The sequence below is a fragment of the Platichthys flesus genome, chromosome 11, assembly GCF_949316205.1.
Source record: "Platichthys flesus chromosome 11, fPlaFle2.1, whole genome shotgun sequence".
NCBI classification, from domain to species: domain Eukaryota; kingdom Metazoa; phylum Chordata; class Actinopteri; order Pleuronectiformes; family Pleuronectidae; genus Platichthys; species Platichthys flesus.
The window spans coordinates 2856567-2883450 of record NC_084955.1 but is presented as its reverse complement, the minus strand read 5'-3'; the positions used below and the strand labels follow the sequence as shown (position 1 = coordinate 2883450).

The 26884-nt window shown below is 43.8% G+C and overlaps 2 protein-coding genes across 10 annotated transcripts; both read left to right on the top strand.

Annotated features, from left to right (window-relative positions):
• Window positions 1-4202: 4202 nt before the first annotated feature.
• On the top strand, window positions 4203-11520 carry pnisr (PNN-interacting serine/arginine-rich protein). 9 transcript variants are annotated; one of them, XM_062398703.1, is made up of 13 exons: window positions 4203-4280; window positions 4795-4902; window positions 5052-5228; window positions 6139-6383; window positions 6768-6930; window positions 7205-7243; window positions 7448-7638; window positions 7818-7958; window positions 8067-8166; window positions 8798-8851; window positions 9196-9390; window positions 9527-10619; window positions 11140-11520. In XM_062398703.1, exons 2-13 carry the CDS (start codon window positions 4815-4817, stop codon window positions 11171-11173), a joined length of 2520 nt encoding a protein of 839 aa, XP_062254687.1. In that variant the 5' UTR covers window positions 4203-4280; window positions 4795-4814; the 3' UTR covers window positions 11174-11520. The 9 variants fall into 9 exon arrangements, 8 of the variants coding, with proteins under 8 accessions (XP_062254687.1, XP_062254684.1, XP_062254688.1 ...); XM_062398700.1 differs by having other exon boundaries at window positions 6768-7095; XM_062398701.1 differs by lacking the exon at window positions 4203-4280 and adding an exon at window positions 4332-4667 and having other exon boundaries at window positions 6768-7095.
• Window positions 11521-12336: 816 nt separating this feature from the next.
• Window positions 12337-21072, top strand: coq3 (coenzyme Q3 methyltransferase). Its single transcript, XM_062399484.1, has 6 exons — window positions 12337-12606; window positions 14934-15071; window positions 17327-17426; window positions 18791-19048; window positions 20021-20180; window positions 20461-21072. Exons 1-6 carry the CDS (start codon window positions 12455-12457, stop codon window positions 20646-20648), a joined length of 996 nt encoding a protein of 331 aa, XP_062255468.1. The 5' UTR covers window positions 12337-12454; the 3' UTR covers window positions 20649-21072.
• The last annotated feature ends 5812 nt before the right edge of the window (window positions 21073-26884 follow it).

Genomic DNA, 26884 nt, shown 5'->3' with positions numbered 1-26884 from the left:
AGGAGGTGTGGTCGATGGTGAGCAGAGCAGCCGTCTTATTCCAAACACAAGTGCCCCCCATTTTCAAACATCCTCTCAAACCTGAAAAAAGGAAAGAGGTATGAGGAGAAGACTGGGCATGTTCTCAGAGGACATCTAGTGTCATGTAACAATTTAGGGCGATCTACTGTGAAGTCTTCTCAAGATTGTGGTCTTCACAGACTGATGAGGGATCTGACGTCCAATTGCTCTGGCTCAGACTACCAGAGTCTCCACACAGAGAGAAAACACAAGCCTCAACTCGACTGCTCTTCCTCCTCATACACACAGACTGCTGTGAGTGTGACATGAGCAGCGTTGAGATCAGGTCTCATGCTGGACTCTGTTTGTGTGTGTACTTAAAGGCTCAGTGTGTAGCATTTAGTGATATCTAGTGGTGAAGTTGCAAGATGCAGCTGAATACCGTTCAGCTCACCCTCCCCTTCCAACATGAAGGAGAATATAAAAAGAATATTGTTAAAGAATATAAAAAGGCTCTCCACAAAGCAAGAGTCGCCTACTATTCAAAACTAATAGAAGAGAATAAAAACAACCCCAGGTTTCTCTTCAGCACTGTAGCCAGGCTGACAGAGAGTCACACCTCCACCGAACCCAGTATTCCTCGATCCCTAAATAGCAATATCTTTATGACCTTTTTTAATGATAAAATTCAAACTATTAGAAATAAAATCAACCATCTCCTGCCCTCAATTGGCACTAATACCCTCCCAACAACAGAGATCTCAGTAACGGCTGAGAATCCTACCCATTACTTTGACAACTTCTCTCTGATCACCCGTGATCAGTTTACCAAATTAATCTCAGGTTCTAAACCAACAACCTGTATCTTAGATCCCATTCCTACCAAATTACTTAAAGAAATTCTGCCCCTAATTGATAGTTCGTTACTTAACATTATCAATCTGTCATTATCATCAGGTTATGTACCACAGTCTTTTAAAATAGCTGTCATCAAACCCCTACTCAAAAAACCCACCCTAGACCCAGAGGTTTTAGCCAATTACAGACCAATATCTAACCTCCCCTTCATTTCTAAAATCTTAGAAAAAGTGGTAGCCAATCAGCTGTGTGAGTTTCTCCAGGAAAATAATATATATGAAGACTTTCAATCGGGGTTTAGAGCCAATCACAGTACAGAGACTTGGCAAAAGTCACTAATGACCTTTTAATAGCCTCAGATCAGGGACTTGTGTTTGTCCTCGTTCTGTTATATCTCAGTGCAGCATTCGACACAATTGACCATCAAATTTTATTACAAAGACTAAAACAGTTAATTAACATTAATGGAACCGCCCTTAACTGGTTTAAATCGTATTTTTCTGATCGCTCCCAATTTGTGCAAATTAATGATGAGTCATCTGTGCGCACCAAAGTTAATCATGGTGTTCCACAGGGCTCTGTGCTCGGCCCAATTTTATTCTCATTATATATGCTTCCACCAGGAAACATTATCAGGACACACTCGGTAAATTTCCACTGCTATGCGGATGACACCCAGTTATATTTGTCAATAAAACCTGAACAAAGTAATCAATTAACTAAACTTCGAACATGTCTCAAGGACATAAAAACCTGGATGACCCGCAATTTTCTCTTATTAAACTCAGACAAAACAGAGGTTATAATACTTGGCCCCAAACATCTAAGATATGCATTATCTAATGATATAGCTGCGCTAGGCGACATTGCCCTTGCTTCCAATGAAACAGTTAGGAACTTGGGAGTGATCTTCGATCCTGATTTATCCTTTAATAGTCACTTAAAACAAATTTCTAGGACCGCTTTTTTCCACTTGCGTAATATTTCAAAAATTAGACATGTCCTTTCACAAAAAGATGCAGAAAAACTAGTCCACGCCTTTGTTACATCGAGACTGGACTATTGTAATTCATTATTATCAGGCTCCAGCAGGAAGTCGTTAAAGACTCTACAGCTTGTCCAAAATGCCGCAGCACGTGTCCTGACGAGAAAAAAGAGAAGAGAGCACTTTTCTCCAATATTAGCATCGCTACACTGGCTTCCAGTTAAATCTAGAATAGAATTTAAAATTCTCCTCCTCACCTTCAAGGCTCTTAATAATATAGCGCCTTTATACCTTAAAGAGCTGTTAATACCTTATAAACCCACCAGAGCACTCCGCTCCCAAAATTCAAGCCTACTAGCGTCCCTAAATTCTCTAAAAGTAGAGTAGGAGCCAGAGCTTTTAGCCATCAAGCCCCTCGGCTGTGGAATAATCTACCACTTTCAGTTCGGGAGGCAGTCACCATCTGTTCGTTTAAAAGTAGGCTCAAAACCTTCCTTTTTGATAAAGCTTATAGTTAGAGCTAATTAGTGCGCCAGAACGTTACTTGTTCTATTTTATGACACATGACACACAGAGCTTCTCTTTCCAGCTTCTCCTTCCTCTTCTCCATCCCTATCCCCCTTCCCCGGAATCCCTTTGCTTTATCACCTGCAGATCCAGGGCCTCTGTGGCCGCACCATGGATTATGGTTTGTGGATCGCGCACCGGGGGTCGCGGTGTTGGATCCAGTGTGGCGGATTCTGAGTCATGTGGGCTGATCGTGGTGCTGGTGGCGGACCCTGTGTCGTGTTGGCATTGGGCACGGGCGGTGGACCAGGACCGCAGTGTTGGCTTGTGATGGGTCCTCCTGGTGGGCGGCGGTGGACGGTGACTGAGGACTGGAGTGGCGTCTGGTCTGGATGGTGGATCGTGGTCTAGATGGTTGCTGAGCATGGACTGTGCTTGCAGCGGGACTGCTTGGCATGTCATGTTGGGGTTGTCCTTCGGGATGTCTACCCTCACCAATGCTGCTAGAGACTTTGATTATTGATGATGTTGTCCTGCACGTGGCATCTATTGCACTTCTGTCCGTCCTGGGAGAGGGATCCCTCACATGTGGCTCTCTCTGAGGTTTCTACATATTTTTACCCTGTTAAAAGGTTTTTTTGTAGTTTTTCCTTACTCTTGCTGAGGGTTAAGGACAGAGGATGTCACACCCTGTTAAAGCCCTATGAGATGAATTGTAATTTGTGAATATGGGCTATACAAATAAAATTTGATTGATTGATTGATTGATTGAAGGAGAACCTGTGATGGCCTTCTGTTATCATAAAAAATCAAAATCTAATTTGTTCAGGACCACTCAAAAGAAAACACGATGGCCTCCATAGAGAGCACTTGCTACCGAAAGCGACCATTCTAGGGTAAAGATAACAACAATTTGTACAAATAAGATGAAACACACAAGTGGAATATTCACTAGGATTATTTAATTTCCAATTTCTGACAATAGATCCCTTTCACCTTAATCTTACATACTGAGCCTTTAAGGCATAAACCATCCGGACTGAGGACAGTTTGGCTGGTCCTCTTTGTTTTAACAAAGGGCTGTTTGAAGGTTAAGACTTCCTTTTAAGGGAAGAAGGGGTCTAGGTTGGAGTTAGAATGCGGAACTCTGAATGAGCGGGCATTGACACCCAGTGACGGTGAGTGTTACAAGTCACTAAAAAACTCCAGTATTCAAATAAAATGGTTAAATAAATAAGTCAATAAAATAATTATAAGGGAAGGTCTAAAAGACCACAGGCAGCAGGAGTTTTAGTTTTTATAGAATTCTCCAAACCTCCAGGGCATCTTCCCTGGCTGTAAATAAAGAAATCTGAGGCTATCTATGATAAACAATACTACATAACAACAATAATAGATCAAAGATAATACAGATTCATTATAAGAGAGATGTGCTTTGGATAAGTGTTATTTAAATCAATTAAAACCATCTGGTAGATCTATTTATAGACATAACCCCCACATATAGCTGGGGGTTAAAGGGGAGGGCAAGAGGGTGTGCGTGTGCGCGTGCAATACAGTCACCAGTGCAATGAAACTCGCAGTGCCAATGATGCCATTACGTGCTGCCCGTAATCTCCTGTGCTCGGTATGAAGAAGCGAAAAGCAAAACTCACCGGGCAAATTTACTGATTAATGAGTTTGCTTACTATATGGTATTTACTATCCTAAAGTTTCAAAGCAGTGGGTTGATGATCGATTCATTTTACAGACATGCAATCTCTATTTTATGCGAAACTATAAATGCAACAACATTTTGGAAAAGGTAGATGCAGAATAAGAGTGAGATACAAAATTCCCGGCAGCCAGTGAAGGCAGCAGCAGAGCCCCGGCTCCATTGCAGCCATTTTGATTTGGATCCGCAGCATCGGAGGGAACCTGTGAGGAAAAGGTGCGCATTGTTTTACCTAAAGCAAAGATCTCATTCGGGTTCATTCACCGTACACATCTGCACGGATTCTAATCTAAACACAGAGGCACATCTGTTCAGCTGCTTAAATACTCCTGCTATCTGTTAGCGTCCATTTTTTTTATCTCGGCTAACGTTAGCTCGTGTTAGCTTGGTTGAGCTTCTGCTGCTAGGAGAAGCACAGGCAACTGATAGTTTCGGATTTTAACGACTTCGAATGTAGTTACGCAATATCAATAAATGCAATAACACATTCAAGCACAGAGCCTTTGGTTCCTTTTATGGATGGTCCCTAACTGAATGCCAACACAGAGCTAGCCGAGCAGTTGGATGTAACGTAAGCACTGAAGTCGAAGCTAACGCTCAGTCGTAAGTGTATCCACTAGACCAGATCCAAGTGCACAGTTACAGCACATAAACTGTCATCGCCATGTCAGTTAGAGTGATGCTAATTTAAAAGTGTTGAACTTGAGTGTGGCTGGCCTCGGTGTTTCAGGTTTGGATTCAGGGAGAGAGATGTGGGACCAGGGAGGACAGCCCTGGCCGCAGTGGCCTCTGAGCCAGCAGCAGTGGATGCAGTCCTTCCAGCACCAGCAAGATCCAAGTCAGTGATGCAAATACACAGTGAAAGCATGTGTTATTAACAAGAAATCGGCTGGTGTTCTTTGCTCATCTCAAGCACCCTCCATAATAAGAGCCCTGTGTTTGTCAGTACATTTTACATCCTTGTGTTTATCTTTTGACTTGGTGCAGGTCAAGTGGACTGGGCGGCTCTGGCACAGGCTTGGATAGCCCAGAAGGAGTCAACAGTACCAGAGCAGCCACGCATTCAGCCCAATGGGCAGGATATCCCAGGCCTTGAACCTGTCGGACAAAGTAACCATGGTGCCTTCCAGGGTGACCCAGCTTTTGGCAGAATGTGGCAGCCAGGTATGCATTGAATCCTATTGAGCTGTAAGGTATCTCTTTTCTTGTTATTGATTTTCTCTTCAAATGTATTTAAATCCGTGTGGTGCGCTCACATCAAAGGCAAAGCAAATATTTTGTGCATTGAAATTACACACAGTCAGATGACACAAAGTAACACTTCTCATCTTTCCTTTCTCTAACTTGAGTTGAAATACGTTTTGATTTCGTGAGAAAGATTTTCGTTGACGTGAAGGCCAATTACTGTGTTGCTGAGTTAAACTCTGTGATTTGAGCTGGAAGGGCATCAAACTGACCACTGGTCAGCCACAGGTAGAGCTGGAATCAGTAGTCAACCAAACTCAGCTTCTTGAGAAAGAATTAAGCCCCTGAGCTGTGCGAAGGCACAGCTCAGGGGCTCAGGGGCACAGCTCAATTTTCCAGCGTTCTCACGACTGGTTCCAAGGCGTGACTGCAGTCACCAGTAGACATCTTCTTTCCTGCAGGAGAAGGGACATATATTTCAGGGTTGTGTTTATGTGCATTGCTTTCTATCCTGTAGCCAAACTTACACTAGTAAAGCAATAGGATTACATGCTTTGCATTGTGTGTAAATGCAGCATTACGCTGTTGTCATAATACATTTCAGCCAGAGCACAAACGCTTTCTTTATAGTCAAAGTGGTTCTGAAGATGTCTAACACCAATAATGTATGTGATGTAATTTTAAGAATTTGTAACGGCTGAAGAAGATTAATAGGAAAATAAAATGCCGGACATTAGACCTTAAAGGTGTAAGCTCACAAATAGATGTGAAACAGTCTCTCTTGGGCATCTACTACGTAACTAATCAGAATTTCCCTTTGTGGGTACACAAAGATATTCATATTGAATTGGTTTGTATTTACTATGTTGTCTTCCTACACTTTTAATAGAATGGGGAATGCATGGACAGCCCCCTCCTCTTCCTCCTCCTCCACCCCCTGACCAGGCCTGGATCCCTCCAGGGTCAGGACCAATGGATGTGGTGAACCCCAGTGAGGACAGCAACAGCCAGGACAGCGTGGAGTTCAACTCTGAAGCCCACCGCGGGGTTTACCCCCAGAACAGCCATGGGTATGGGGCACAGCCCGACAGCTACGCCATGGCCCCCATGGCCATGAACCAGTTTGATTATCAGGTATGCAGATGCTACAGTAGAAATTGTTGAAGCGTTTGGGTTTAAGTGTGACAACCAAGTAACACAAGAAGGAGCAATCCATAGAAACTGTGCCGGGTCCCAGCATCTAGGTGTATCAGTCATTGCTTTCTTGATGCGGTGCAGAGGAGAGTGTTGGCTAGTTGAGGATCCAGCATGGTTTGGTATTATTTTATTAGCTATTAATTTACTTTTTCAAGCAAACAGATTTTCTAGCGCACCCAGGAGCGATGGATGAATGTCAGCTAAAATAACCTGGGGAAAGACGACAGTCCCACCCTCATTGAATGCCACCTGGTGGTATTTACAGGACCTTCTGTGCTTTAAAATTCTCTTAATATTTACTTTTGTGCTGTCTCTCTTAAGCATGGAGCTGCCTCATCCTTCCCCCCCACACCTACGGGATTCCACTCTCCATACTGGCAGGGTCCTCCTCAGAACAGACGAGATGCCAGACCCCCCGGGTTCAGAGAACGGCCCAGATCCCCTATCCAGATCCCTGTCAAACAGGAGGCTGCGGCACCATTGGGTGAGTGTGATTTCGCTCAACCTAAGCCGGTTTCAGACCTGCGGAGGAGCTCTGGAGATTTGGGTGTGGACATTCTCCGCAGTTTGCCTTTCACACAATCAACGGAGCGGGAGATTCTCTGCTCAGACATGTTCAGATCACCAACTAATCCTCCACAGATTTCAGGTGAGGGATGGCGCAGCAGTCACAGGCAGCAAGTAACATATTCATTTGGTTGCAGAGATCACATATTTCTGATTACAGCACATAAACACCGTTATTCCCCATTATTCAGGCGAGAGGTGGAGCAGCCGGGTGCAGCTGACTGACACAGGTAGTGATATACTAATTCCGCTGCGTAGATCATGTGATTGTCTTTACAACACACAGTCAGCTCTTATGACCACAAACTCTCTTTGACATCTTCGTCGGTGTCTTCTACGTGTGTGAATGTAAAAGCTTAAAAACAAGTTGACAAATCTTTAAAACATTTCAGTATGTGGCTATAATCCTTTTGACCATGGATTTCTCCTGTTAGATGCGGTTAAAAGACGAACATTACCTGTGTGGATCCGTGAGGGCCTTGAAAAGATGGACAGAGAGAAGCAGAAGAAGCTGGAGCGAGAACGAATGGAGAAGGAGCGTGCAGAAATGGCGAAGGATGATGGCAACCAACACGAAGCAGACAAGGATGGTGACGGGCCACGCGTACCTCGCAAGAGTAAATTTGTAAGCAACACATTTCTGGCCTTGACTGCAGAAGGGTTATCTTTGAAACTCAGTTAACATTGTTGTGTTGGTGGTGATATGTATGATCCAACTGCAGCAATGCTCGTGTTTAAATATGATGCAGATATTTCTGCTTTGTTGATTGAGTCTGAGTTTTTTTTTTATTCTTTCTACTTCAGGACAGTGATGATGAGGGGAATGACGACAATAACGACGAAGCCAAGCCCGTCATAAAGAGGGAGTTTTCTGTCCGGAGCCCATCACCTCCTGCAGAGGACAGTGAACCGGAAATGACTGAGGAGGAAAAAGAATTTCAGCTAGTCAGTTTGACCGATGCATCTACATTGTTGTAGTTGATCTCACCCCGTTTGAAAAGGTTTCAATGACAATATTGCATTTCCTCTGCTTCCCCCCCCCCCGGTTTTTAGATGATCATCACAAAAACACTTCTGACAGAGATCCTACTTGAGGTCACTAACGAAGAGATCGTACACATCGCCAAAGATACTCACCGGAAGGCTACTCGAGGTCTGCTCTTGTTTTTTCCAGTTTATGCATCATCCATACTTGTCACCAAGACATTGTTGAAATCTGAAGAGAATCCATTATATTTATATAAGCATTTGAAATCAGATCCATTGGTGCCCTGTAAAGGATGATTGAGCAGCAAACATGGTAACAAAAAATTAAAATTAAAACATGGGTGTATGTCAAAAAATGTATTCTCAACTAATGCATCACAAGGAGAGTAAGCTGAGCCATGTTTCCTACAAACCTTTACTTGAAAACATCTTCATGGCATTGAAGCTGCAACCGAAAGACTGCATGACTGAATAAAGTCTCAGCATTGACTCAGACCAGCAACCAGTTATAGGCACAAGTGACTCTCAACTCAAGTGACTGTGCATTAGTACAGATTGGTTCTTTTCCTCCAGTCCAACTGTTTGACTTGGATTGTTTGTTAACCCTTTCTCTTCTCTCCATTTTTTCCCCCTTTTAGTTTTCATTTTTGTTTTTGTTTTGTTTCTTCTTTTACCAACGGCAGCTCATGTGAATAGTAATTTATCTGTGACCGCCCTCTCTAGCGACTCTCGAGCCTTTGAGGACATGGCAGTCTATGTTTTTAACATGTTGTTCCTGTTGTTGATGTGAATCAAAGCTCCTGCAAAACAGCTGGCACAGTCAAGTGCACTGGCTTCTCTGACTGGTCTCAGTGAGTATCCCTTTTTTGTCACCAGGGGAAGGGAAAAAAAATTATTTAAGTGATGCCGCCATGTTAGTTGGAACTGGGGAAAAAACGCAAGATAAAGCATCCTGGGTTTAGTTTTCACTTGGATGGTAAAAGCATGCGCTTAAAGTATTGATATTAATATTATTAAAAGATATCTATGCATTAGTTTGAGTTTAAGAGGATAATTGATGAAATACAGCGTTAAACAGGAGTGAGTGAGGGGACCTTGGGTTCTGAATAAGGTGTTTCATAAGTTGGAACTTTATTGTGAGAATGGATCTGGGTCCTTTCCAACACTCAACAACCTGGGGGCTCTGTTGTGGCAGGCGGGCTTGGTGACTATGGTTCAGATGAGAGTGATGATGACGATGAGCGCAGCGTGCGAGGATCCGAGTCCTCCGACACAGACGAGGAGGAGTTGCACCACCGCATCCGCGAGAAGCAGGATGCCTTCCGCCGCAAAGAACGGGATATGCAGCAGCTGCTAGAAAAACAGTCACAAGAGGCTCTGCTTGCACGCGGTAAGATGTTTGAGTCTTTGTTTTTAAAATTACAACACAGTAACTAGTCCGACTTTAATGCCTGAAAACGTCATGCATTGCTGTGTTACGAATTCTAACAGATCCTATTTTCTGGTTTGTCTCTTTGTTTCTACAGAGGAGATGGTGAAGGAGAGATTGATCAGAGAAAAAGGGGAACATGATGAGGGTCAGGCAGAGATTCCACACAAGCAGGAAGTAAAAGAGAGGCAGGCGGAGCCCATGGTAGAGAGGCGTAGGTCCCGTAGTGAAAAGGAGGGTAGTGAAAGCAAGCACTTCGTTAGAGGGAAAGAGCGATCGGGACGAGGTGGCAGCCATTCCCCTGCAAATGGTCACAGAAGCAGCTCATTGTCCACATCAAGCCACAGCAGCAGTCGTTCTTCATCCTCCTCCTCCTCCTCTTCTTCAGCATCTTCCCGCAGCTCCTCTCGATCGTCCTCCCCACAAAGAAAGAGGAGACGTAGTCGATCTTCATCTCACAAGGCTCGCAAACGCAGCCACAGTTCACAAAGGCGTCGCAGCGATCGTAGAGAGAAGGTCAGGGACAGGAGGAGGAGCAGTGCTGACAGGTCAGGCCGCCACAAGACAGAGCGCAGTGATTCCAGGGAGCGCAGGAGTCACAGGAGCAGGTCAAGATCCAGAGACCGAGACAGGGGCAAAGCCAGGGCTAGAGACAGCCGCAGTCGTAGCAGGGAGAGAGAGAAGGAGAAAGACCGGGATAAGAAGAGGAGCAGGGATTGCAGGGATAGTAGTCTTAGTAAACACAAGCAGAAGGGCTCCAGCAAAGACAGAGAGAGGAGGAGAGACAAGAGTCATAGCCATGAGAAAGATAAGAAAAAGAAGGATAAAGACAAGGAAAGGGAGAAAGATTCTGATAAAAAGAAAGAAAAACCAAAGGGCAATGAGAAAGAAAAAGGAAGCTCTGGAGTTACCGAGGAGAATGGCAAATCAAAGAAACGGAGAGAGAGCGACTCATTCACGGACTCTCAGAGTGACAGGCACTCCCGGCAGGAGAGCAAAGGCAGCAAGAAGGGCTCCGCCAAAGCTAGCAAGAAACGCTCAGACTCTGACTCGAGCAGATCCCCTTCCCCCGAGGTTAGCAAGGAAAAGAAATCTAAGAAATCCAAACGTAGTCGCTCACGGTCGACGGAAAAATCTCACAAGTCTGGTAAGAAGGCAAGCCGCAAACACAAGTCTAAGTCGCGATCAAGGTAGTATTCGTTTTTATTCTCTCTCTTTCTTATTGTATGTTCTCATTGTATGTCTCATTGTGATTTCCCTGGATTCTTTGTAGTCAATGTATTTTTCAATAACCTAATGTTTTCGAAAACTCTGCTTCAGTCACAGACATCTGTTGCAATAAAGAGCTTTAGTATATAATACTTTCTATCAAATGCAAATTGACCATGAATGAATTTCAGTTTCATCAATTCTTGATGTTACCCTCTGTTGCCTTAGTAGAGTCTAGATCTCTCTTTTTTAGCCCTTGTTGAAATGAGTAAGCTGTCTCCTGCCCAGAGAAGTGCGGGGAAACTTAGATAAGGTCTTAGTAATGTCCGAAGAATTACAGATCACTTGGCTGCAGAGGGTAGATGTGGTTGTCGAGAGTATGCAGGACTCATGTTTTCATGTTCAGTATGTCTGGTGCATGTCTATGTATTTGTATATGGTATGTGTGGGTAAGAGTTCTCGGTGCAGCATATTAATGTTTTGTCTGCGCCTCTCTTACAGGTCAGCGTCCCTCTCCCGTCATAGCAGACGCTGAGGAGCACAGCTAACCTCCTGACCTGTGCACGTTACCGTTTTAAATTCCATGAGTTGAACAGGCTTGTCTCATTATAGAGGCAGTTGTGTAGGTGACCGCCCCTCCCTCTCTCTCTTTCACTCATACATTTTTTTTCTTCATTTCTGTAAATATGATGTTATTTTAAAGTGTGACTGAAGAACAAGACATTTTGAATGGTAGGAGTTTACACTTGTAATTTTATGCAGAACTTAACAAGACTCGGTAGACACTAAAGATTCAAGTTATGTCATTTTAAACAGTAACAGGGTTCATCTTTTTCCTGCAATATTATTGTAAAATGTCAATAAAACTGTTCCTTGAGTTTGCTTCTGTGTGTTTGGTCATACTTTTAGTGAACTGGAACCCATTTTATGTCAAACTTGAATATACTACATTTATGAAGCACAGGACAGAGCTGCTGTTACTGTGTCTGGATAATGCATCATAGTTGTAACCGTGGACTACATGAAGATGAAGAAGCAATCACAAGCACTGAAGGGTCATAAGCATGAAATATCAAATCACATCAGTGCTGCAGAAAAGTGTCTGACCTTTACTCTCACAAAGTGTAGATATTATCTGTAAACATCCTCACACAGACCTCACAAAGAATTCAGGACTTTTTTCTCCACAAATCGACCATGCCCGATGACGTTCATTGTCTGTGTCACAACCGTAAATCAACCATTACACAATAAATAGAGATTCAGTAAATAAACAGACCTACCCATTTTTATCCTTGATGGAAAGTAGATTTGTCATTTCCCTTTCCTGTAACTATCACCAACTAATCTATACTGCTATTATATTGGTATAATTACTATCATATATAAATATATATTATATACTATATATACTGTACTATTTGTATATGCTGTCTAACATTTACATTACCATCATATCATCAGTCCCATCATCTTGCCACTGCACCTTATCTACCTATTTATCTTGTGTTTCTGTTTTTATTCTTTCTACCTACCTCAATATTTTTTATTTTTTATTTTATTCTATTGTATTGTATTTTATTGTATTCAAATATACCGGCTGCTATGAAGACTTAATTTACCTTCGGGGATGAATAAAGTAATCTATCTATCTATCTAATCTGTCCGACCGGAACCAAGGTTGGTATCGTGTCTACCCGAGCAGTAAACGCTGGAACACCGGAGGTTCCACTGCCTGGTGCTGGCCATAGACTGTTTATATAAAGTTGCAGGTTGGTGAAGAGCAGACAGTGTGGCTGCAGCGCGGGGCCGTGACATGTATTGTAAGCGGTTGGGACGCCTCGTGTCGGGGCTGTATAGATGTCGGACCGGCTTGTGCCGGGCCGCGGTGCGTGGGCAGCGGTCAGCGGGGCAGCAGAGGAGAGCTGCTGTGTGGAGCCCGTGTCCGACTGCGTCCTGTCATTTCAGGTACAGTGAAAGGTTCCGGGTGACAGCAGCAGGGCCACCTGGTCTATGGTGCTGGTTGTGTTGGGAGGGTCGGAACAAGCAGCTGACAGCTCAGTCAAGGGTCAACTTCTTAAACTAAAAGTACCGATCAAATGATCCTTTTCTTGACAATGTTGGAATGTATCAGAATGAAAGTTTGGCTCCAACACAACCGTCTTTCTTGCTGTCTATTATTGTTATTATTCTGCAAAAGTTCAGAATATGCTTTGAGAAAAGACAGCTTTAAATACATATAATCTTGAAAAGCAGCACACGCTTACACTAGAGACTCAGGGTTTTATACATCAAGACTTTCTGTGTGGTCACTTTTCACTTCATCTACTAACTCATCGGCTCATTCTGTGTCAAATCGTCTCAGATTCTCCTCCTGATATTTCTCAGCTCTTCATAGTTATTGTTTCTACCCCTTATCTGGACAGCCACGTTTTATCATGAATATCTTGATAATTATTGTTGGCCAGCATCACCAGTCTTTGTAGGATGAATAGACAAAAACAAATTCTGTACATGCCAAAGGTCAATAAAAGCTTGTGCTGGCCTACAATGTATCTATGAGGCCTTTGAGTTAGTTAAAAGCACAAAACCTAAAAAACGAGTGACATTGCAGGTACTTCGAATCCACATTTTCACTACATGTTTTAACTCAATAATAAATAGAAATTGTGGAAGCATAACTTGGGCATTTTCATTGGTCCCAAAAAGTCTGCTCAGTAGCCAGAAAGAACAAAAAAACATTATGGAAATAGCTTGATTTAGTTGTTTAGGTTCCAGTGTCCTTCCAGATTTTTTTTTTTTTTATTTAAAAAAAAATTAAAATAGGCAGAATTCTAGATCAATTCACCCATGGTAGAAAACATGTATTCCTGTCCCATGGAAATTTATAATTAGGGATACATATTTTCAGCACATACGTTGGAATATAGGGTGAGGTTGTGAATATTGAGTATAAACAAAACAAGTAAGGTTTGAATGGATTCTGAGAAAGGACAGGCATCTTTAAGGAGGCTTAAAATTCCCTTTGCACAGTTACTTGTATCTTGATTGATAAACTTTTATTTATCTTGCATATGGTTGCAAATGGGCTGAACATTTTCGGTAAATTTTCAGAAACTTTCCGGAAACTTTCCATGGGAAGTTAAGCTCGGGAATTTTGGGAATTTGAAGAAAAAAAAAATACGCAAATTAAAATCTGAGTAATAAACACATCATTCGAAACTCTTTTTTAAAGATGTATGGAATGCAGCACACGCTGCTCGTTGAATTTCACCTCTGCATTTCTCCATCACATGCACAGATAATTGCCAGCATCCTGCACACTACAGCAGGGCTATTGAGGCCTGCTGAAGTGTGCAGGTCTAGTCAGGGGCTGGTCAGGTAAGTTTAGATGATATTACTGGGGAAATATATTAGCATGCTGATTAAGGATTGATCATCTGTTCATCTAGCCTATTTCTTTTAATTTCTCCATCAATTGTTAAATATTTTTACAGACGATTCCAATTGTTTGGCTTACTATTTATATCTCTGGCATTGCATTAGTGTTTTTTTACAAGCTTTTTACTCATCTTATTCTACAGAACATTGCCACGTGTATATCTCATGTGTGGAGACATTTCACCTCAGCCAATGTAGAAGGAAAGGCTGTGTACATTTGCAAATACTGTGCAAAGACCTATGTTAATGAATGACACAGATCCAGAAGCATATAGTCAAGTGCCCAAAGTTTCCTCAGGTCTCAAATAAGCCTATGACAAAACAAAATGTTTATATTTATGTCTTTATATGACACATTAAATACAGTATAAATTACCTACAACATTTCCAGATCATTCCCATATATTCCTGTGAATTCCCATGGAAAGTTTCCAACTTTGCATATTCCCGAAATTTTGCAACCCTAATCTTGCATGATACAAACGTATTTCAGCACTGACGTTAACCTAAACATGCCCGAAGTAAGGCATGCTATTAATAATTACTGCAATAAACATTGACTGAAATATTTATCTGCAACATGACCTCCCAAATAAGATTTGTGAGACTGAAAAAAATAAAAGACATCAAAGCAATTGAACAGACATGTTGTTCTGTCCTTTAGGGACACGATCATTTAACAGACGAGCTGCTTAAAAGTTTCCTGTTTCCTGTCTGACGTGACACTGAATGACCCAAAAGGAGGATTCTATAGCTTTATATAAGAGGCAGAGACTTTAAACTTCATGGCTCCAGAACCATTTGTCCAGTTGTGGATAGTGTTAAATGCTCTCTGTCTGTTTTTCCATGTGCAGCACTCGGTCATCCTCCGGAAACACAGTGGACCCCGATGAGGTGAGGAGGTTCCAGTCACTGGCCGGCAAGTGGTGGGATGAACAGGGAGAATTCGCAGCTCTTCATGCCATGAATGACCTGAGGGTTCCTTTTATACGGTGTGTGTCTGTGCAAAATATGTTTCAATATCTACCATGGTTTACAGGATTCCTTTGCACATCAGCACTTTTTCAGCCGTCCCTACTCTACAAACGAGTGTTTTGGGGGCTGGCTGCCACTCTGTTTTGATTGATAAGATCTGCTCTCGGGGGACTGCGCAGGATAATCATTACGTTCGCCGAGAGCCCACTGACGCTCCCCCCTTCCCCCTCCATGGTCGTGTTGGTGGTGATGGGTGTTTATGCTGACAGTGTGACAGCTCCAGTGCCAGTGTATGTCTGAGTGTGGCTGATTCTCCAGATACAGCTCTGCCCTCAGGCTGCGTCTAAATGAGATGCACCACTGTTGCTGCTGCACCTTTACACTCTGACAGTCTCACTGTGATGCAGTTGATGCTGCTGTGGAACCTCGCAGCCTTCTTTGTTTAAATGGTCCATCAAGGTCAGACCTCACTGATATTGAAATGTACTACATCGACTTTAGATGTTTCCAAATGTTGCTCTCTTTTGATGGTTGTAGTGTTTTCTTCATGGAGATAGTTCAGGTGTTCTATGATGCTCTGGCTCAGTTGTGCCAACAGTCAGGTCACTCAAGTTGGGTAAACAGCACAACAGCACATAAATAGACCATTGTTGTGTTAAAAGGAAATGCTCATTATCAGTGAAAAATGTATAGAATAGGACTTGGCCTTTTTCCTCTAAGATTACATGAATGATTATGAGAAAATTTGCAGGAGTCAGGTATGAATCAGACATTTAAAAACCTGAATATGCCACTTTACTCTAAATACACATAATATAGACTAATGTCTAACCTAAATATTTCAGTCACCTTGAGATTTGAGACAAGAAAAAAAAAAAACATACCACACAGTAGACACAGTACAATGTGTGGTCATATGGAAAGAAAATACATTGCTCTTATTTTCCTCTTTACCACTTTAGATGAAGAAATGCTCAGTTAAGTTCTCCAGGGTAATTGCTAAAGTAAAGAGCCCTGCATATAAACACAGGTTGCATTGATCCAGTGATCTACAAGAAGACTGGTCATTGCTTATACACTCCTGATCAAAATCTTAAGACCAGTTAAAAAATTGCATGAATTTGCATTTTGCACTGTTGAATCTTAGGAAGGTTCTAAGTAGAGTTTCAAAATGCAAAAAGAAGAAATGGGAACAAGAGCCCAAAAGTTGTGAGCAGGCAATTTATTGAAAACAACAATTTAACTGAAGTAGGCTGTTCATCAGCCTACTTGAGTTAATGTGTTAAACTAATTTTGTGTTAAAGCAAATCATTTAGAAGTGTAGTTTGGCTCTTTGGCACAGTTTTGCACAGATTGAGAAAACTGACCCAAAAAGATTAATAATAAAAAATATATATATATGTTAACAAAATATGGGTAAAACAGCTTTCTAAATGTTTATTTTCAATTGTGTTTTTGTTTTTTATTCATGTTTTCCTTTTATTTATAGTAATTCATAAGAAATGTTATGGCCAAGTTGAAAAATGTCTGTCAACATCTGAGGAATTTTAGTATCTTAGTATAAGTATTTTCACTGGCAATCCAAAGGCTCTGGTAAAATCATCACAAACAGATCTCTTCACTCTTTTTTGAGTAAAAGTAAAGAATTTGTTCTCTTCTTTTATCACAACACTCCATCCTGTATAGTTGATCATGTGGAGATACTTTGACATTCCGCTCAGATGTGGATAAGAAGCCTTTGTTAGTGTCTTTGTGTATTTTAGTGATGTCAGGAGCTAGTTAGGTGGATGTCTGCCAACATCTAATCTCATTTCATCACTGTTTGCACGAGTGCTCACGCACCGCAGCATAGCTTTAATGAGGATGATGCATACCCAGATCCGAGGCTGCTCTGCATGTTTCACGCCCGAGGCAGGCGGCCGTTAGACAGCGTGTGAGGGGATGAAGGAGCATAGGAGCAAGGTAGGGTTGACTCTGTAGCCAGAGGATCTTTTGAGGTTGTCAGCTGGCCAACAATTTAGCTCGCAGCTAAATGGAGGCGGTGATTGTGACAGAGGAGTAAGCAGAATGTAGAGATTCTATGGGGTCTCCCGCCTCCCATACATGTGGCTGTGGATCTTTTAAAAATACTCACATCTTCCCTCAGTGCTTTTCAGGTCAGATAAGACTGTGAGCATAACATGAAGGGGCGTCTGTTGGACCGCAAGAGACAGATGTGAAAGCAGAGAGATGTTTTAATTTGAAATTTCACATGTGTGTTTTACCTGCACAGGGATAATCTGCTGAATGTGCATACAACACGGCATCCTGGGAAACCGCTGGCAGGACTCAGAATACTGGACGTTGGCTGTGGAGGAGGCCTGCTCACAGAGGTAAAGAGAGTGTGTGTGTGTGTGTTGTTTGTGTGTGTTTTGAGAGAGAGATGCAGATACAGTGAGAACAAGGACATGTAGACAGATATCTTTCCTGTACACAATCTGTCCAGTCGCAATTGTTTCAATTGCTACCTTTCACGTCACATTCAGCCTTTTATTCTAATCCTGCAGATTGCAGTCTGTTAAACTATGAGATTCTGCTTCCAGTGCATTATAGTGTCAGTCTGTTCACATACACACCAGTGCTGGAAAAACATTTCCACGTCAGGCCGGTCCTCGTTCTCTTTTGATTTGACTGGTCTCAGTGTGGTGGATCGGACAGTCGGTCGTTTACTTTTGTTTATCTGTTTGTTAGTGTTGATAGCTGCACACCGAGGACACAGCTCCTGTCTCTGCCCTCGTTTGAACTGAGGACATACCAGCTGTGTTTTGTGATTTGGGGAGACAAAATCAGGTCCTGTATTTATAAGGCCCTCTCACCCAGGCTGTCATATTCAGACGCACACAAACACATACCCCCCTGAAAAAAAGTGTCTGTTAAGATTTAAGCTGTGTTTGTGTCTCTGGGTGTCTTGTCACTGGAAGGTGACCCATCAGATGGGATCAGGGAGGATGGAGATTTGCCCCTGGCCAGGCAAGTGCAGCTCTCAACACAGGGATGTGTTTCTACCTAATGTCCAGAGGAGGGCACTGTAGCTCACTTCCAGCCACTTGAGATGTTTATTCTAACTTGCTGTTACATTTTAATCTGTGTGGTATTGGGTGGATCCTTCACCGACTGTGCCCTGAATTTACTTTCACAGTTACATGTTTATTGTTAATTGTACTGTCTAATAGATTACTAAGTAAATATATTCCATGAAAGTTGGGTGTCAGTGGTGATTACTGCAAACACTGGTGCATTACAAGATGCCTGTAGACCAGGCAGCTTAATGTCACAGAAATGAGAATCTGTTTTAAAGAACCCAAACCTCAGGAAGTTAAATACATTTGGAGTTATTCAGCACACCATTAAACACTGTAGAAGAATATGGCGGAGGTGCTAAAAAGAAAAGGAGATCCGACCCTTTGTGAGTTTTTACCATGATGGAGATAAGGTGGAGAGACCTCAATGTGTAAAGGAGTCTTTTTTTTTTACAATTGGCTCCATGCAATCTGTACCCAGGACTTCACAATCTATCTCTCTCTCTTTTTTATTTATTTATGTATGCTCATGGTCATTGTTTTTAGCAGTATGGTGCCTCCAAAGACGGATTTGAACATATGAGCAATAATGTTTCTGATTTGATGTTCTTGTGTGGCTTTTTAAAACCTCTTGATGTAGAATAATTCCAGTTGTGACTTTCCCTCCTCCTCCCAAGCCTCTAGGTCGCCTGGGGGCTAATGTGGTGGGAATAGATCCGGTAGAGGACAGCATCTCCACGGCTCAGCTGCATGCGTCCTATGACCCGGACGTTCGTGCTTCTGTCTCCTATCAGGCCTGCACCCTTGAGGAGCTCTCGGCGGACGGGGAGGAGGAGCAGGGAGCGGGTCAGTTTGATGCTGTTGTAGCGTCAGAGGTGGTGGAACATCTGGCCGATCTGGAAACGTTTGCCTTCTGCAGCAGCCACGTGCTGAAGGTAGGGGTGTGTGTGTGTGTGTGTGTGTGTGTGTGTGTGTGTGTGTGTGTGTGTGTGTGTGTGTGTGTGTGTGTGTGTGTGTGTGTGTGTGTGTGTGTGTGTGTGTGTGTGTGTGTGTGTGTGTGTGTGTGTGTGTGTGTGTGTGTGTGTGTGTGTGTGTGTGTGTGTGTGTGTGTGTGTGTGTGTGTGTGTGTGTGTGTGTGTGTGTGTGTGTGAGATTCTCCTCCCAGCTGTTACCTCATGTCAAATATTTCTGCATCCGTACAGCGCCTGTCTGCGTGTTCATCTGAGCTTATGCTAAGGTTCAGATGCAGATTTTGTTAGGTTTGTTGCGTTTGCATCTGCTGGGAATAGGTTAGCTTCATGTTTTTATAAATGTGCTCTGGTTTGAATCTTGTCTAGCTCTGATGGAAAGCTGTGCATCAATACCGAGGCCAGATGATCGTAATCTCCTGGGCCAGTGTTAAGAGGGAAAAAATCTGCCTAATCTTCACTCAATGCCTCTGAACTTGGATTAGAAAACACTGGACTTTCGCTCTTTCTGTCTGACCCTTACTGCTCACTTGTAGTTTTGTACCACAATAAAAAACCTTACAGTGTATCTTGCTTCAGGAGACTTCAGCAAAGAGGCTTTAGTATGAACTTGTGTATTGTTTGGATTCATTCAGTAGAAAAAGAGCTGCACTCTGACTCTTTTATTTTCCCTCCCTTCCACTTTCTCCCCCAGTCCACTCTCCCTCCCCTTTTGACCAAGGTAGAACGCTGTTACCTCCCAGTCATGTGCACTGGTCTCTCTCCACTGAAAGCTCTAAATCCACTCTATAAATATCCTCTGGTAGCCATGCACCTCACATGTGTAGAACATACCTGTAGGAATGTTCTTTCTGCAGCAGTGATGCAGTATAATCAAAACATAAATCTGTGAGTCTCTCTTACATGATCAACTAAAACTGTTGTTTTCTGTGTGTGCAGCCAGGCGGCTCCCTCTTCATCACTACTATTAACAAAACCAACCTGTCGTACGCTCTGGGTATTGTCGTAGCCGAACAGCTGCTGCGCATCGTTCCCAGTGGGACCCATGATTGGGAGAAGTTCATCAGCCCAGTGGATCTTGAGCGCCTCCTGGCGTCCAGTAAGTCCTCATTATCACATGGAGGGGAGAGAGCACATGAACGTTACAATACATTCTTTTGTTAAACATTTTGAGGTCTAAAGCAGTTTATATTTTCAGAATAGCTACACTTTTTCTGACACAACCAGCTACTGAACGCAGCAGTTCTGTTGCTTTTACACAAGTTTAGAATCTTCTGTTAAAGATGTTTAAAAAAGAAGGGATCGTTTGTCCGTTCTGTTGCTGTGGAGATTTCCTGTATCCGCGCTCTAACCACTCCACTCTCCTCATCCTTTATCAGATGGTTTCTCGGTGCAGTCTGTACTCGGAATGCTGTACAACCCAGTATCAGGAGCCTGGAGCTGGACAAACAGCACGGCCATCAACTACGCCCTCCACGCTGTCAAACTGAGTGACGATCCCCAGCCGGACCGAGCTGAGGACAGCGGCCCCCACCCAGAGCAGCACAGTCCTGCGACACACAGCTGAGCCACAAGACTGAGGAACAAGTCAGAAAGAAATTAAACCACGCATGTGAAACTAATAAATTCACATGCGTGGAGTCGGAACTTCAAGGAGGCCAGAGGCTGTGATGCAGCATGTGAAGTTATTAAAGGAAATGGACAAACAGCCTTGAGATAGAATTAGAGATGAGCTGCAGTTGCTGATATACACTCTGGCTGCATCATGCTATCAGTTTTCATTCAGCCTTTACTTTGCTATAGGCCAGAGTGACTCCGATTGTTTTACTAGTATTTGATGAGGTAGCATTCTCGAACATCATAGCGGTGCAGCCACACACAACCTGAGAATCTTTGAAGTTCGCATTGGCCATTTATTTATCAGTATACACTGTGCTGAATTACTTCTGTGCTTATGTTGTGATATCCATTAAAATTGTGTTTGAGTGCAAGTCCAACCGTGAGGAATCAGATTTCTCAAACAGCCACATGTCATGTCACTGAAAACCATTTTTAGAAGCTAAAGCCACTGTAAGTGGCATCCCCACACGAGAGGGGACAGTCACCTCGCCTGGGATTATAATGTATCCCATGTGGAAGTATTACATAACACAAATCCCATGGCAGAGAGGAAGTGGTGCTGGCATGATGTGCTACAATCTGATGACTACAGATCCTGGTAGGTCTGCTCTGTAGAGATTAGGACTGTGTCTGATATTTGTCTGAATGATTTCCGGAACTGCTGTTAATCGTTTTCTTTAATTACATGTCGGCGGTTTTAGAGGCCTTTTAAGCAACTGACACAATCTTCAGACCCTCGTATACATCTTTTCTAAATAAAAGCTCTATTCAAAAGCTTATCTTAGTATTTAAAGCACTGCACTACAGAAAGAAATCGAGTATTGGGCTTTTACTTTGATGATAATTTTTCAAACAGGAAGTGATAGTGTGAACGCTGTGACTGTATGCTGAAATAGAAATATAAAAAAAAAATGATCAGGATGATCTGGCGGCAATTTTGACCTGGAATTTCGCCCAGGTGCTGACCACTGCTGGAGTTTATCAGAGAACATAGAGGAAGTCATGTTTAACTAGGTCCACAGACTGACTGTTAGAACGTTAACGTTAAAAAAAGCCATTACCTCTAAGTGTATTTATTTCCGTTATGTATGTTTGTGTTTGTGTTATTTGCCTATTTGCCCCATAAACAAGATAAATCCCCAATAATATGACTTCCCCCCACCACCGCCACTACCAAACACACACAACCTTGTTGGTCTGTCTATAGTCAGGACACTCAAGTCTTAACCCTTAAACAGCCCACTGAGAGTGGGTCAGAAAGTGAGGACTGTACATGACTCATCCCTCACCCATTTGAAACAGACCCATACAGTTAAGATAGAAAGACAGATAGATAGACCTGTCGACCCATCTGGCAGCAACACAGCAACATAAAAAAACAAATCAGAGGAAAGAAAACACCACCAACACACATGCACACACATACACGCACACACGTGCATGCGCACGCAAGCAGGCGCAGTAGCCAGCCAGATTTAGAGTTAACAAGATGATATGAATAGGTGGCTAGTGGGCCTACTCTGTGAGTGACAGGCTGGGCCGCTGTCAGCTCCTCCAGGCAGGCATCAGCGAGCAGCAGTCCTACTACTGACAGAGCTCAGTTCTGGTCCGCTGTGCCACACATACATATGCACATGGCCTAGGGAGATGGACAGACACTTAAGCACATGCACAGAAACATTTGTATGCGCGCACACACAAACACACACACGCACACACAGTTTTTGTGTTTTCTCTCACACACATACATGCAATCACACAATTTGTTCCCCTGTTATGCCCCAGCTGTCAAAAGGCAGTCAAATAACAAGCATGGCGCTCTTCTTTTCTTCTTTTTTGCATAGAGGCAGAAAAGTTGGTAATGCTTGTGTGGAACAGTATGTGTTTGACTTTCTCCCAGCTGGAGCATGGTCAGCCTGCGTGTCATGAAGCTCTGATAATATCCATACATAGCTGCCCATCTCTGATTAGATTGAGGCAGTGATACCCACCCTTTCATTGTAGCTAACCGCCTTTTTTAATGCACTTCCACTTACAGTAGGGCATCGAATAGTATTATCCTACTTAAGGCACTCTGAGTCTGAACAAACACTGAGGAGTTAAATGACGATGACGATGACGTGCGCTGCAGGATGAAGTGCGTCGCAGGATGATGTGCATTGCAGGACGATGTGCACCACAGGACAATGTGCACGGAAGGATGATGTGCCCTACGGGATGATGTCCCCCGCAGGATGATGTGCTCCGCAGGACAATGTGCTCCGCAGGATGAAGTGTGCTGCAGGATGATGTGCGCCGCAGGATGATGTGTGCCACACGATTATGTGCGCGGCAGGATGAAATGCGCAGCAGGACCATATGATGTGCTCCGCAGGATGAGATGTGTGCCCCAGGATGATGTGCGCTGCAAGATGATGTACGCAGCAGGATGATGTGCGCCACAGGATGATGTGCGCCACAGGATGATGTGCGCCGCAGGATGATGTGCGCAGCAGGATGATGTGCCGCAGGACAATGTGCACCGCAGGTTGATGTGTGCCGCAGGATGATGTGCTCTGCAGGATGAAGTGTGCTGCAGGATGAAGTGCTCCGCAGGATGATGTGCGCCACAGGACCATGTGTGCGGCTTGATGAAGTGCTCCGCACAATGATGTGCGCTGCAGGATGAAGTGCAGTTCGCAGGACTATGTGCGCAGACAATGTGCGATGACGTGCGCTGCAGGATGAAGTGCCTTGCAGGATGATGTGCACAGCAGGATGAAGTGCTCCTCACGATGATGTGCCCCGCAGGATGATGTGCCCCGCAGGATGATGTGCGCCGCAAGACAATGTGCTCTGCAGGACGAAATGCTCTGCAGGACAATGTGCACCGCAGGTTGATGTGCGCTGCAGGATGATGTGTGCCGAAGATGTGCGCCAATGTGCGCTGCAGGACGATGTGCGCCAATGTGCGCCCCAGGATGATGTGAGCTGCAGGATGATGTATGCAGCAGGATGATGTGCGCAGCAGGATGATGTGCGCTGCAGGATGATGTGCGCTGCAGGATGATGTATGCAGCAGGATGATGTGCGCCCCAGGATGATGTGCGCTGCAGGATGATGTATGCAGCAGGATGATGTGCGCAGCAGGATGATGTGCGCTGCAGGATGAAGTGCTCTTCACGACGATGTGCGCTGAGGATGAAGTGCGGGCCGCAGGACTATGTGCGCCGATGTGTGTCGCAGGATGATGTGCTGCCACACGATGATGTGAGCCACAGGATGATGTGCACCGCAAGATGATGTGCGCTGCAGGATGATGTGCGCCGATGATGTGCGCCAATGTGCTCCGATGTGCACCCCAGGATGATGTGCGCTGCAGGATGATGTGTGTGCCTTGATGATGTGCGCCACACGATTATGTTCGCGGCAGGATGAAGTGCACCGCAGGACCATATGATGTGCTCTGCAGGACGAGATGTGCGCCACAGGATGATGTGCACTGCTGGGTGAAGTGCTCCGCAGGATGATGTGCGCTGCACGATGATGTGCACCATAGGATCAAGTGCTAGCAGGATGATGTGCGCCGCAGGATGATGTGCCTGCAGGATGATGTGCGCTGCACAATGATGTGCGCAGCAGGATGAAGGGCGCTGCAGGATCATGAGCCAGGATGATTTGCGCTACACTGTTAAGTGGGACGGCAATGCTAGCTCTACGTCCAACCCTCTTCTTTTATCCGGGCTTGGGACCAGCAAAATAAGCCAAAAGAGACCCTCTGGCAGAGCAACTTTTGTTTTTCATAAGTTTCAGGGTCCTGAAAGGGTTCAGTTTCACCACGTTCCACACTAGAGGTCTGGAAATGTCTCGATTCTAAGATGCATCACGAAAGTCCTCCCACAAGTTATGCATAAAAGCTAATATATAAAGTGAAATTTTAAAACAATTATCAGCAATGTTCTGTGCTGCCATGCAAGATAAAAAAAAAGACTGTTCATTGTGAAAGAACTGTGGTGATACAAACTAGCATTCATCTGTATTTTCAATACCATGTATACAGATAAAACCAATTCTGTAAAAGCCACACAACATCTAGTAGTAGCATTAACATAAAAAGATGGCGACTGAACAATACCCAATCGCATCGATGAAGAGACTGAACTCAATGACTCATGAGGTGCTGTCATTTGCCAGAACCTCAGCACACAAAACACACTGAGGACGTTGCTCAGTCGTGCCAGGGACGGTGAAACCAAACTGCAAATAGCTCTCGTCATATTTGCAAAGCTTTGGCTTCTTCACAACTGGCGCATTGGTTGTCTGACTTTTACGAATCAGAAACTTGTCCATGGTTGTGTTTGTTTGCTGATACAGTGTGTGTGATGTTAATAAAGCTGTAATTGCAACGTGAAATAATGAATAACTGTGGGTCTCTGATAGAGAGAGGAGCGGGGTGGGGGGGGGGGGGGGGGCGGAGCCCCGGCGCCTGTGTGTGTGTTCTGTCCGCGAAACACACAACGCTGTTCAGGAAGCCGCTGCAGAGGGGCGGCTCTTTAGAGCCGCGGGTTGCAGACCCCAGTCTACGGCGAAAGAGCGATTTGTTTACTGCTCCGCCGTTAAAGACATGCGGACGTTAAAATATTGGGCACGCCACACAGTTTGATAATCACTGCTCTACACAGTGGATCCCCCACTTGTCCGTTCCATTTGGGAGACCCAGAGGTGAACTGTCTCCCGCGCCCCCTCCCCTTCCCCTTTCTCACACGGCATCAAGCAAGGGCGCTGCAATTGTATGGAGGACCATACATGACATAAGTAAAAATAAATAAATGTATAAATAAATACAGAAATAAATAAATAAATGAATAAATAAAAATGGAAATAAATAAATAAATACAGAAATAAATAAATAAATATGTTAATACCAAAAGAAATGTCAAAAGAAAAGTCTTAAATATATTTTAACATTTATTTTTTCCCTGATACATTTCCTTTGCATTTGCAGTGTCCTTATGCTAATGAAAAAGGCGGGCCTAACCGCAGTCTCATGCAGGATTGGTCACAGGAGTGTAATGATCCAGCCCTACTACTTCTGCCTCTCAATGCTGGTGTCCAGTAGCTGTTTGCAGCGTTGAGCCAGTTCACACTTAAAATGAACTAGTTCAAGTTCAGAGGGTTAGTTAAGGTTATTTTTTATTGGGATGATTTAGCTGTCAGTAGTCCTGACTGTGAGCGTCACGTCTCGTGTTCTACTGAGCACAATGAGCGAGCCGAGAGGAGGAGGAGGAAACAGAAACTCCAGCTCGGTACAAACCACCTGCAGCCTCTGCTCTGATCATGAAGACGCTGATCTCTCAGCAGATGTGACCAGAGAAACTCTGTGTTTTCACTGTTTCCACTGTTCCACAGAGTCACTAACTGGCTGTTTCATGGTGAAGAGATCAAGTCTCAGTCACTGCCCGTGTCTCTGAGCGAGTGTGTGACGGAGCGCAGGGGCTGTGTGTGTGTGTGTAGCTCAGTTGACCAATCCTGCTCGAGACTGAGGTTAGGCCCGCCTTTCTCATTAGCATAAGGACACTGAAATGTGGAAATAAATAAATGTGGAAATAAATAAAAGTTGCAATAAAAGTGGAAATAAATAAATAAATGTGGAAATAAGTTTAAGACATTGATTTATTTAATTCTGCATTTATTTCCATATTTATTTATTTATTTCCACATTTATTCCAACTTTTATTTTTCGATTTCAGTGTCCTTATGCTAATGAGAAAGGCGGGCCTAACCTCAGTCTCGAGCAGGATTGGTCAACTGAGCTACACACACACAGCCCCTGCGCTCCGCCACACAATCGCTCAGAGACACGGGCAGTGACTGAGACCTGAGCACTTCACCGTGAAACAGCCAGTTAGTGACTCTGTGGAACAGTGGAAACAGTGAAAACACAGAGTTTCTCTGGTCACATCTGCTGAGAGATCAGCGTCTTCATGATCAGAGCAGAGGCGGCAGGTGGTTTGTACCGAGCTGGAGTTTCTGTTTCCTCCTCCTCCTCTCGGCTCGCTCATTGTGCTCAGTACAACACGAGACGTGACGCTCACAGTCAGGACTACTGACAGCTAAATCATCCCAATAAAAAATAACCTTAACTAACCCTCTGAACTTGAACTAGTTCATTTTAAGTGTGAACTGGCTCAACGTCCCAAACAG

Bases quoted from the DNA above. Each gene is read 5' to 3' on its own strand.
- coq3 (XM_062399484.1), top strand. From the start codon at position 12,455: ATGTATTGTAAGCGGTTGGGACGCCTCGTGTCGGGGCTGTATAGATGT. The intron at 15,072-17,326 runs GTGTGTGTCTGT...TTACCTGCACAG, and splicing joins CTGAGGGTTCCTTTTATACG to GGATAATCTGCTGAATGTGC. The intron at 17,427-18,790 runs GTAAAGAGAGTG...CCTCCTCCCAAG, and splicing joins GAGGAGGCCTGCTCACAGAG to CCTCTAGGTCGCCTGGGGGC.
- pnisr (XM_062398700.1), top strand. From the start codon at position 4,815: ATGTGGGACCAGGGAGGACAGCCCTGGCCGCAGTGGCCTCTGAGCCAG. The intron at 7,244-7,447 runs GTAGTGATATAC...TTCTCCTGTTAG, and splicing joins GGTGCAGCTGACTGACACAG to ATGCGGTTAAAAGACGAACA. The intron at 7,959-8,066 runs GTCAGTTTGACC...CCCGGTTTTTAG, and splicing joins AGGAAAAAGAATTTCAGCTA to ATGATCATCACAAAAACACT.